The 12,500-nt window shown below is 41.4% G+C and overlaps 1 protein-coding gene across 7 annotated transcripts in view; it reads left to right on the top strand.

Moving 5' to 3' along the window:
* Window positions 1-12,500, top strand: part of LOC112260475 (E3 ubiquitin-protein ligase RNF220) — a 158,064-nt gene that overhangs the window by 706 nt on the left and 144,858 nt on the right. For all 7 annotated transcript variants that reach the window (XM_024435617.2, XM_024435616.2, XM_024435615.2 and 4 more), the window contains exon 2: window positions 9,874-10,691. In XM_024435617.2, the coding sequence (XP_024291385.1) occupies window positions 10,046-10,691 (646 nt within the window). In that variant the 5' untranslated portion in view covers window positions 9,874-10,045. The remainder of the gene's footprint in view (window positions 1-9,873; window positions 10,692-12,500) is intronic.

The raw sequence follows: 12,500 nt of genomic DNA, 5'->3' as shown, positions 1-12,500 counted from the left end.
CAGGGTAACTGATAAACTTGACCTCTTTGAGCTTTTTGAGTTTGAGCTTTTACCTCATGTTTTGAACGTTGCGCTCCTGAGCGCTCTGTTCAGGTTTGGTCGGAAACGGCATAGGCTATCCATCACATGTGGAAAGGATCACCTGACATATAGCCGACCTATAACACCAGAAGTTTTACTTTAAATCGAGGTAGGCCTATAAGTAGTTCTGAGTAGTTGCGTCCACTATCTGGATAATGGCTTACAGTGGGGGACATGGCCAAGAAGTTGCAACATTGTTCCATCTAATGCGCGTGAACTACTTTTAGTCACCCAAAGAATGCGGTGGAGAAATGTCACTCGTCACAGATTAAAAGTGAAAGTTTTGGTGTCTTTGTGTAAAACCTCAATTAGGCAACCGTGTAATAAGGTGCTTGTAACCATACTTGACTGTGACTATTTTAAATATACCGATTATATCTCGTAGCCGTTAATTATTTTTTAACCCTAAAAAAATGTGTATTTTAAGTTAATGACTGAACAGTGGTCATAACATTTTCTGCACAACACCCATACACAATAAACTAAGGTATTTGGAAAAGTGTAAGTGAAGCATAGTGTACATTTAGCCTTTTCTCTGGACTTGGTAGCCTAGTTTGCTCTCTCTGTGTGTATGTGTGTGTGAGCGTACTTGAATAGCCTATATTTAAAGACAGACAGAGCAAATAGCCTACTTGTTGACTAAGGTTGCGTAACAACCATCAATTATGTTCACTTTTATCATCGGAAAGAAAAATCTTAAACTAGTCAAGAAGTGGTCTGAAAGTGACACGATAGAAAGGAGAGGGAAACACCTGTTTACTACGGACCACTACAATTTCCATTACAGCTGGAAGGTTTCCGCCAACCGACGATTGTAAACTAGTTGCTCCAAAGTATAGTAAGAGTAAGAGTAAGAGGTTAATTCACAGTTGATGAAAAAAATGAAAACAGCCTATAACATTCATGAGCAGTGTTTGTAAAATCTCACTCACTAATTGAATTTAATAAAACATTTTATAATTGTGCAATGATGTTATAGTCTAAAGTTTTAGATAGGCCTATTCGTTTTTTTCCCAATAGATAGAATGAATAATTGTTTACATTTTAAAATAGAATGAACGAGTGAACAAAGACTTTGTTAGCAAGTTGCCTTGTGTCTTTTAACGGTGTTCTATTTTTCATCCGTGATAAACATCTTAAATGTTTGCTTTCAAAAATTCTATAAATTGCCTGTTTACGTGCCATATCATTTTATTTATAGCCTTTGTAACGGAGGGCTGCAATTAACCATTTTGTTTGTCAACTGGAAAGATTAGAGTCGTAGACGTCATATCCACCAGTCGACGCAGACTTAAGTTTCCATATTTTTAATGAAATTATATTGGCCTAATTGATATGTGTGTAAGCTAATTGACTATAGCCTATTGTTTAAGAAAGAAAAACTTTAAAGTCTTATTTCACAAACATTACGTGAAAAAAAACGAAATCTATTATTCAGAAATTGTCAAATGGTTATTGCCTAATTTAGGCCTAGGCTAGATAAGAAATAAAATAAATACAAATAGATAAAACACTAAAACACACTTTCGTCGCTTCAGATGATTTATCAGCATTGTTTATCAGCATAGTCTCAAACTTCCTATTTTTTATTACCCAATGTTCACTTGAATTATATATTTAACAAATTAAGTTATATGTAGCCTATAGGCCTAAAGGTGCTCTCTCACATGCGTCTCATATTTCTCGGATTATTTCCGCGTCTGATTATTTCTCTAATCGTGGTAGGTTTTCAACAAGTAAAAAAAAAAGTTACGTTTTGGCGTATGGTCTTAGTAGGCTAATTGATACATCATAATTAAAAGGATATGCCAGTTATATGATAACATTTTAAATATTAAAGTATGTGCAGACAAATACGGATATTTTGGGTCTTCTAAATGCGTTGAGCAGGTGGAATATCTGACTGATCTTTTCACAGCGCAACAATTTGTGGAGAAGAAGGACATTTCCATTGGGAAAAATATATTTTATCCTTCTTTTTTGGCTAATCAGGCCTACAGCTAATTCGGCAAAATTATGTGAATTAATCACCTACATGTAACACATTTGGTATTAGTTCTCCCTTAGATTATTCAAATGATTGGCTATTCTGTGTTTGTTTTACATGGGAAGAGTCAGTAAAAAAGAAAGTCTAGCTCGGAAGAAAAGTAAAAGATGATTTATTTGTCAGGTTTCGATTTGTATCCCCAGTCCTTCTTTTCTATCCCTCCCAGCAGCGATGTCAGCTGTTATTGCTTCCCATTGATCCTCTTGCAAAGTGAGAACTGAACTAAAATGTATGTCGATTCCAGTGCCCGAATCAATATCTAGAGTTATTTTAATCTGGATTTGAGCGTTGTGGAATTAAAAAAACTGGAGAGGAGAGCAAGCAGGCGGAATGAAACACTATCCGTTCTCAATTTGGAGAGAGCGTCTTCTTCTCTGTGTGTGGTTCGAAAGCTGCACTAATGGGAGGGAAAGGAGAGACAGAATCTAATATTTTGCTGCTAAAAGTAGGCTATATTTCATATTTGATCAATAGGGAATTATTAACGTCATGATATACATAATAATAATATATTTACTTACTAGGCTACTGATCATCCGTTTTATTCAGATTTACACAAACTCAGATGACATAGAGAGTAAATGAACTATGGATTACTCTATCGCATCGTCTTGATGACGCTTGGTCTATTAGTTCTTTCAATATCGAGGCTATGTATTCGTTCTTTATTAAAAACAGAAGGGTCCGCCCACCACATCCCCTCCAACCAGTCCCTATCATGTTTATATTTTGATTTGCCAACAAACACTTGACTGAAAGGTCATTTGTCATGCAGATGGTGGCATGGTATGGTAATTAAAATGAACCTCTGTCGGTAAATAACAAGTGTTTGAACACAGGGTTTAGGATAAATATATCGCCCATGCACCCACGGTTTCACTGTGTGCATTTTACATTTGTTTAAAAAAATATTTATTAATCAGTTGGAATAATTGTAGGTTAGTCAATTTAATCAAACGAACATGTTTTATTTTCACCCAAATTGCATTAGTCTGACCACTTCCCCTGTCATTTAGAACTGTTTGCGTTTCAAAATGCTTTTTTTAGCCAGAGCAAATATTTGAAATGTTGTTTCAAATAAGGTTGTCTGGTTTTCTTTGTTGTGCTCGGGGGCTGGAAAATGCTGAGAAAATTGTTGTGGCTATTGGTTAATTCGTTTCATATTGCAATATTCGATCTGAATAATCATACAATACATCCGTTCTATTATTTCCTGTTTGTATGATATTGTTTTCAGTCGTCCGTTTCATAGAAATATCGGCATCTCTTTTTGAGTAACCTTCATTTTTTCACACATTTTTTTCCTTGTGATTTGGAGTCTATTTTGGTCAGTCTTGATGAAATTATATGCTGTTTATGTCTGTAGGCGACTTAATGTCCATATTATATTCACTTTTCAGATGTTTTCTGTCACCAGTGCTTTTTGAATGAAGGGTACAAATCTGAGGGAGATGAAGACAGGGAGATGAAGCACTGGCACTGGTTAGGCCTATATCTGAAAAAACCTTTACTTTTATTGCTTTTTACAGTGTACACATGAGTAGGAAATTACTATTATGATATTTGAAAGTAATGCATTTTATTGAAAAATAACTGCAAATGATATTGAATAATGTTCCGTTTTGATGAATGTTGCTTGTTTCCATTTAGTAGTATATTTCCAGATATTTCCACAGGCCTTTTGTTACGGTTTGACTGAATTGTACACAGCAGTACTCCACGAGAGGCATTGAGAACAGGAGACAGTTCAGGGTTTGACTGAATTGTACACAGCAGTACTCCACGAGAGGCATTGAGAACAGGAGACAGTTCAGGGTTTGACTGAATTGTACACAGCAGTACTCCACGAGAGGCATTGACTAATTGGATGAGTTTTGTTCAATATAATTATCAGATATTTTCTTTCTCAGATTTCCCAATTTGTCAATTATCTGGACCAAAATTTAAGAGCTTAGAAATAAGTACATTTTCTTCCCAGAAGGCATTATCAGTGCATTTGCTTCAATCAATTGTAGACAGATATCTTTGTTTACTTATTATCTTTCTACTGTCATGGCTTGGGAGTAAAAACACACTGATTGATGCACACACACACACACACACACACACACACACACACACACACACACACACACACACACACACACACACACGCACACACGCACACACACACACACACACGCACAGTATACTATACCCTTGGATTATGAAAGTGTAGTTACTTTGTGTAAAGACTGCTTGGAAGTCTTCTAAATGTCAGTTTCATCCACAGCAACCACATCTTCCCTTCAATATCCCATGGCTCTGCTCCTGTAGTAAATAGCAGCTGTGTTGGTTGAATTAGTGTGTGGTGTTTTACATTTTGAGCTGGCCAACAAGTTGTCATAAGGCTTTGAGGCATGCTATCATTGTGCTGCTCACTGTTTGTTATTGAACATCCAGTGACTTGCCAGCTAGGCCAGTGGTGTCCTCACTCCTCAGCCCAGTCCAGGGCTCACTGTCCCCAGGCTCAGCCCAAACCCAGTGCCGGGAGCTGGGAGCGTGGAGGCTCATAGAGGAGAAAAGCGACACAACTCTCACTCCTCTCCCCCCTCTCTCTCTCTCTCTCTCTCTCTCTCTCTCTCTCCCTCTCTCTCTCTCTCTCTCTCTCTCTCTCTCTCTCTCTCTCTCTCTCTCTCTCTCGCTCTCTCTCTCTCTCTCTCTCTCTCTCTCTCTCTCTCTCTCTCTCTCTCTCTCTCTCTCTCTCTCTCTCTCTCTCTCTCTCTCTCTCTCTCTCTCTACAAATAGGTTGTACTGCTTCAGTGAGTGAGATGGTCAGTGGTGAGAGACAGAGAGAGAAAGAGGGTTCTCTTTGTATTCCACGGCTGGCTTTGGCGCTTTGGGAGCTAGACACGACACCTTGCAAATAATCTGGGCTTAGCGAGGAATTAGTTGGCTCAGGTGGGTTGTGTGAGGCAAGCAGTCCATCGTCCCCTGAAATGAATAGCCTCGGCAGGTCAGGAAACCCCAAAAATATTTTGTCTGCCATGAATCAATGTGTTTCACTTTCCTTTTAGCGGCTTATTTGGAAAATAAATCCCATTCTCCTTTTGGAAGTTAGAGCTGAATGTCACTTTGGGTGGGTCACACACCGAGCCAATGGTTAAAATATAAACAAAAAGAAAGAGAGTGCTAGGATTTCTTCATATTTTTAAAGACTGATTGCTAGATATTTCATTAGTATTCACCACTCTGTGTCGTACACTCCAGTAAAATGTATTAGTTGTTAGTGAACTGCCATATGAGCAGTGTGGCACATCTTGTCCAATCCTTATTGATTTTGAAGCTGAATATGCCAAAGTGTCATTATTTCTCAGCACTGTAGCATATTTTGTACAACAGCAGCTGCTGCTGCTACATTGTATTGAATAACTCCCTGTATAGATTTCATATTGAAGAGTACACCTGATTTTGATTCAGACGGAACATTTGAGCTATGTTGTGTACAGAGTCACAGAGGCAGACATGAATGACTATATTTGAATAGTATTGACTGTCCTCTGGACATCAACCACAACCATCTGTCTAGAATACTGAGTGAGATGTCCAGTGCGACACAAACACACCCAGCCAACCCTTCCACCACACAGACAGTTGACTCTGACTGTTTGTGTCATAATGGCAAATATTTGATGCCAAATTCCCTGTGTCAGGCGGCTAAAATGTATCTGACTTTTACCTAGACGATCATGTTTTACCATTTTAAGTGACGTCTCATTAACTGTCACCTGTATTAAAGAATATCTTCCATAATGTCTAGAGGTTTTGTCCCCTTTAGCCTGAGTTGTTTTACGGTGCCTATAAAAGGACGTTTGGCTAGTTTGTGTGAAATACAGTGTAATTAGCTGCTCTGAGATGTGCCAACATCTTCTCACTATGTGTATTAGAATCACATGCAGATGAGGAGAGAAGAAACACCGCCTCTAATGTTTCGTAGGTTTGCCAGTTTTGGTAGAGCAGTTTTAAAACTATATTTATTACTGTATTATATATGCACATGTAAATGTGTCTGGTTCCTATATTATCGATAAACTATTTTTACATTTTGAGAAATCAACTTCTTTTGGAACTTGTGATTTTTTTAAATGATCTGTGCTGTTACAGTGATATTTTTTTTATTGATTAAATAACGGATTGTAATTGGGTTTGTCCTGTGCATTTGTCTTGAATTAAAGGAAGTAATTCATTTTAATGTCATTATATTATTTGGATAGTGTTAAAAAGTAAATGATGATCTCTGTGTCCGTGTCCCTTCATATACATTCAGAGAGATCTAAGTTTGAATCATCTACCAAATGACCACAACATCAACTTGCAAAACGTCTAAATATGTCTTCCACATAGATAATGTGCCTATGTGTACAAGTGTGTGTGTTTGTGTCTGTGTGTGTGTTCTCTGCCTCCCCAGAGTAGTTGAATGACACCGTCTGGCCCTGTCCTGTAATAAAATGTAAGAGTGGCACTTTCACGGTTGTCAACAATCTCTAAATGTACTGACAGACAAGGAAAGCACAGGAGCTGTGGTCTGAATGACGCTCTCTAAGGAAACTTAAGCCGCTTGGGTCTCCTATTCTTGGCCAGCAGTCATAGTTGACAGTCCATTTTTATATGTAAATTGGATTCATCTGCGTTTCTCTCCTGAAACAACCAGACGGAAACTATGTTTGACATCCCAACTTTTGACCTTAATCGGAGGGTTATAGCTTATTTTACATCAAGTGCCTTTCTGATAGGAATGATATTATACTTCATTGTTGTTGACATCGCAATTTCTCAAGATGTCATAGCATTGTCACTTACAACTAAAATAATATGTTGTGTTTAATATTTCACTGACAGCTGCACCAGTAGTAATCAAATTATGACAACATGGAAATGATATCTATGACATTTCTATTATAAATGCAGATGAACCCTGTCAGTATATTTATATTTATGAGCTATTCTCAGTAGATTCTGACATCTACTATACATGTATGATAGGTAATTACAAGGTTATTACAATGCTATTACAATGTTATTACAGCGTTAGTACAACTATTGTTCATCATTAGTGAAAATAAATCCTCATTTTTGATCAATCTGTCGTCCGACATTGATTTTCTACTTTGGCTGAACTTCTATTACTCAGTCTTATCATACACATATTTAAAACGACGTAGTATATTATAAGACAAACATGTGGTAATGAGATGGAAGCGTCTCAAGACCTCCCGTCGGTATCAGTTTCCCGACGGCTCGGCATGGTGTGGAGCGGTGCAGGGGAGTGTGTGTGTCGGTGTGTGTCAGGCTCCAGCCCCGTGGGCTGACTCAAGTACCCTGGGAGCACAGGATTTGCTCCTGTAGCTCCGGCACCAGGCAGCTCGGTTCTTCTCTCGGCTCTGCTCCCTCGTCTGCCGGAGAAGAGAGAAATGATTAGCACGTTGGTACAACACTCAGCCTACATCTGCTTTTGCCGGCTCTCGCCATAAGGGGATATCCTGTGTCCTTTTATTGGATTGTCAGTTTCACTCTGAGTCCACGGCTCTGCGAGCTGATGGTTATGATAATAACATTGAAATATCCAGGTACTTATCACTGTAATACCTGCCTATCAACACCTACATGGAGTCATACTTTAGAGGTTATCCCAGGGTAGAGATCTGATACTCAGGGAAAGACACTATGATGAAAGGAGGCATGAATGGGGCTTTAGTTATTGGTACATTTTCAAGGTGCTATTTTCCTGGATAGATTAGGGGGAAAGACGGAGTGTAATGTGATGCTTGGGCATCTGGCCAGACCTGAGCGCTGTAGTATAACCCATTTTCAACAGACATCCCCCTGACACTGCAAGTGTGCGTCCCAAATGGCACCCTATTCCCCATATAGTGCACTACTTCTGACCAGGTCCCATAGGCACTGTGTGATAATGCAAAGGGATTTTTTTTCTGAGGGAGGCTGCATGTGTGTGCAATGTGCCAAAGCTCAGATCAGGTTTTAAATCAATTTGAATGGGTGTTCAGGACAGCTGATATCTATAAAAGATTTCTCAGCTAATTCTCATGGAGAGCCTGATGTGGGCAGATATTCTGCGTGGCTTTGAAGAGATACAACAGGGGGATGTACACCATGCTGCAGGTTTGACCTTATCCACATGAATTGGTTCAACATTTGAGGACTTAGATAAATCAATGGTGACTTTATGATAGCATATCAACATAACTTAAATGTGTTCTGTGTGTGATATGAATGTACATCTATGGAATATTAATACAAATGTAGATTTATAAAACCCTGTATGTAGCTTCAGTTTTGTTTTGGGTTGTTATAGATGAGGTCACTACTTTTGAGCTGATGTTATACCCTTTGTTTTGGGTTGTTATAGAAGAGGTCACTACTTTTGAGCTGATGTTATACCCTTTGTTTTGGGTTGTTATAGATGAGGTCACTACTTTTGAGCTGATGTTATACCCTTTGTTTTGGGTTGTTATAGATGAGGTCACTACTTTTGAGCTGATGTTATACCCTTTGTTTTGGGTTGTTATAGATGAGGTCACTACTTTTGAGCTGATGTTATACCCTTTGTTTTGGGTTGTTATAGATGAGGTCACTACTTTTGAGCTGATGTTATACCCTTTGTTTTGGGTTGTTATAGATGAGGTCACTACTTTTGAGCTGATGTTATACCCTTTTCTTTTGGGTTGTTATAGATGAGGTCACTACTTTTGAGCTGATGTTATACCCTTTGTTTTGGGTTGTTATAGATGAGGACACTACTTTTGAGCTGATGTTATACCCTTTGTTTTGGGTTGTTATAGATGAGGTCACTACTTTTGAGCTGATGTTATACCCTTTGTTTTGGGTTGTTATAGATGAGGTCACTACTTTTGAGCTGATGTTATACCCTTTGTTTTGGGTTGTTATAGATGAGGTCACTACTTTTGAGCTGATGTTATACCCTTTGTTTTGGGTTGTTATAGATGAGGTCACTACTTTTGAGCTGATGTTATACCCTTTGTTTTGGGTTGTTATAGATGAGGTCACTACTTTTGAGCTGATGTTATACCCTTTGTTTTGGGTTGTTATAGATGAGGTCACTACTTTTGAGCTGATGTTATACCCTTTGTTTTGGGTTGTTATAGATGAGGTCACTACTTTTGAGCTGATGTTATACCCTTACTTACGACCACCTTCAAATTGCCCTTTGGGATAAAAATCTTTGAAACGTTTTTTTTTTTTTTGTGCCAGCGTTTCATTATTAAATCACCTCACACACTTTGTCCAATCTGACCATCTAATCCTCCTGAGAGTCTCAGTCTGTTTCACTGCTCCAGAGGTCAAGAGGTGAAGTGCAGCTAATTTATTCATTCAGTCAAATTTTCTGGCTGTGCAGATGGCAGCCTGATATGATATCACTATCACAATCCCATTGGAGTAGGCAGCCTGGGGACCCGGGACGAGTGTTCACATGAGCAGGCCCGGCCTTATCAGATTGACGAGCGCTGCCCTTATCTGTGACAGACGGTTCTGGTCCAGCTGCAGGCAGGGGAGGGAGAGATGGAGAGATGGAGAAATAAGCCGCTTAGATAGACTTGATCCAACCCCAGATCCCTCTCGTAGGAAAAGTTTGTGACTCTTCTTCAAAGAGGCTCTGTCATGTTGTTTGAAATAGTTTGATGGCTGGTGCTGAATGAAAATGACACTTCTTATGTGTCCTGTTACAGAAGGTGACCTGAGGAGGATGACCCCACAGTGAGACTGGACCCTTCCGTGAGGACCCACCTTCCCCTGACCTGCGTGTCCAGAGCCTCCTCCCGCACCCCGGACACCCCGCCCCACTCCTTCTTCTCTCAGCCCCTCCTCTGGGCCCAGGAACCCCCCTCCCCAGGTACCAGGATGGACCTGCACCGGGCCGCATTCAAGATGGAGTCGTCCTCCTACCTGCCTAACCCTCTGGCATCCCCGGCCCTCATGGTGCTGGCTTCCACCGCCGAGGCCAGCCGCGACGCCTCCATCCCCTGCCAGCAGCCCCGCCCCTTCGGCGTGCCCGTCTCCATGGGGGAGAAGGACATGCACCTGCCCTTCAACAACGGCTCCTACACCTTCGCCTCCATGTACCACCGTCAGGGAGCCGTTCCCGGGGGCTTCCCCAACCGGGACTTCCCCTCCTCCCTGCTGCACCTGCATCACCAGTTCGCCCCTCCAAACCTGGACTGCTCCCCCATCAGCATGCTGAACCACAGCGGGGTGGGGGCCTTCCGACCCTTCGCCTCCCCACCAGAGGACCGCGACGGGGCAGGGGGCTACCAGTCTGCCTTCACCCCAGCCAAGCGCCTCAAAGGCTGCCTGGATGCAGACGCCTCTCCCCACCTGCGCTACACGGACGCTGAGGGTAAAGAGTATGACTTTGGGGCACAGATCCCCTCCAGGTCCCCAAGCGCCCTCAAAGCAGTTGAGGACGCTGGGAAAAAGATTTTTGCAGTGTCAGGCTTATTGTCCGACCGCGAGACGTCATCAAGCCCAGAAGACCGCATCGAACGCTGTGAGTACATTTACCTAATGTTTATCTAATGTTTACCTAATGTTTATCTAATGTTTATCTAATGTTTCACAAAGGTCTGATTAGTCTGTAAAGTAAAGAAACATAAAGCGTGTGTAATGATTTGTTATCTTTATTATCAAATCATGCCTCACAAAACAATATGATTTTGATATTAATTTACAAGAAAACATTGATCTAAAAACAGCACATACTATATACTGTGATTCAGTAGAGACTGCAGCACCCATTCTATGTGAGAAGTGTATTCAACTACCAGAGAATGTTCAGATAGTGTTTCACAGAGCACATTACAAGGAACTCCACAGGTCTAATTCATAAATGAGATGGAGGTTTCTCTTGGGTAAGTGAAGTGAAAGAATTGGGGCAATTCAAATGATGGCATAACCTTTCCTGACTAGGGCGTGCTCAGAAGAATAAGTATGCTGCTGAGTGAGAGTCCAGTAATATAACTGGCCTTAATTCATCCTGTGAACCTTAACTCCAAATACAGCAGCCTGTGAAAACCAAAGACATTTCCATCGGCCTGAAACTCACACACACAGTCTGTCTGTGGTGAACGCATACACACTCTCTCTCTCACACACACACACACACACACACACACACACACACACACACACACACACACACACACACACACACACACACACACACACACACACACACACACACACACACGCACGCACGCACGCACGCACACACACACTACCCTACCGATAATGTCCTCTGTCTCCACCACAGCACACTACACTGATTTTCTGGTCCCTTCTTTCTGCCTTTCCCCCTGTCCCTCCCTGTCCCTGTCACTCCGACTCCCACAAGCTCTGGGACATTAGCATTGGTCAATGAGAGGAGGCCATTTGGCTCTCTGTTTGAATCTGATTACTTGGGAAGTGACTCGCTACAAGATGGGGCACAGTCCTGTCATCAGCATTCATCATACCACTGCACTCACCCAGCCAGTGTGGCAAATGAACAGGGGATTACCCAGCTTTCCAAACTTTGGCAGGAGACATGTCTCTAACAGAAGGGGCGTTCAATCGGAGTACCCACTACCCCTGTCTCCCCCTACCCTCCTCTCTCTCTGCACAAGTACTAACAACTCCTACACATGTCAACACAATCCATCTGATCTTGTGACAGATTGGTGGGAGGGAGAGAGACAGAGAGCGAGCGAGCGAGATAGAGAGAGTGGGGGTCTCTCTGGATGAGCAGAGGACTGAGGCCTCATTATGATGGTGGGTAATTCCCTGTGCTTTTTGCCATCTTTCTGTCTCTGTCTCAGTCCATCTTTCTCTCTCTGTCTCAGTCCATCTTTCTGTCTCTGTCTCAGTCCATCTTTCTGTCTCTGTCTCAGTCCATCTTTCTGTCTCTGTCTCAGTCCATCTTTCTGTCTCTGTCTCAGTCCATCTTTCTCTCTCTGTCTCAGTCCATCTTTCTGTCTCTGTCTCAGTCCATCTTTCTGTCTCTGTCTCAGTCCATCTTTCTGTCTCTGTCTCAGTCCATCTTTCTGTCTCTGTCTCAGTCCATCTTTCTCTCTCTGTCTCAGTTCATCTTTCTCTCTCTGTCTCAGTTCATCTTTCTCTCTCTGTCTCAGTCCCTCTTTCTCTCTTTTTCTCCCCCATTTCCTCCCCCTCTCATTGGGAGGGCTAGAGCGCGAGAGATCGAACCACCCTTGATCAAACACATGAGAGACAAGGGCGGCGAGCTGAGACTGATCCGATAAAAAAAAAAAACAGAAGAGCAGGGAAGACTGTGAATGACACACCCAGACAGAAGAAAGAGAGG

The sequence above is a fragment of the Oncorhynchus tshawytscha genome, linkage group LG10 (assembly GCF_018296145.1).
Source record: "Oncorhynchus tshawytscha isolate Ot180627B linkage group LG10, Otsh_v2.0, whole genome shotgun sequence".
NCBI lineage: Eukaryota > Metazoa > Chordata > Actinopteri > Salmoniformes > Salmonidae > Oncorhynchus > Oncorhynchus tshawytscha.
The sequence above is the reverse complement of the archived record's forward strand: the minus strand, read 5'-3'. Positions and strand labels throughout refer to the sequence as shown.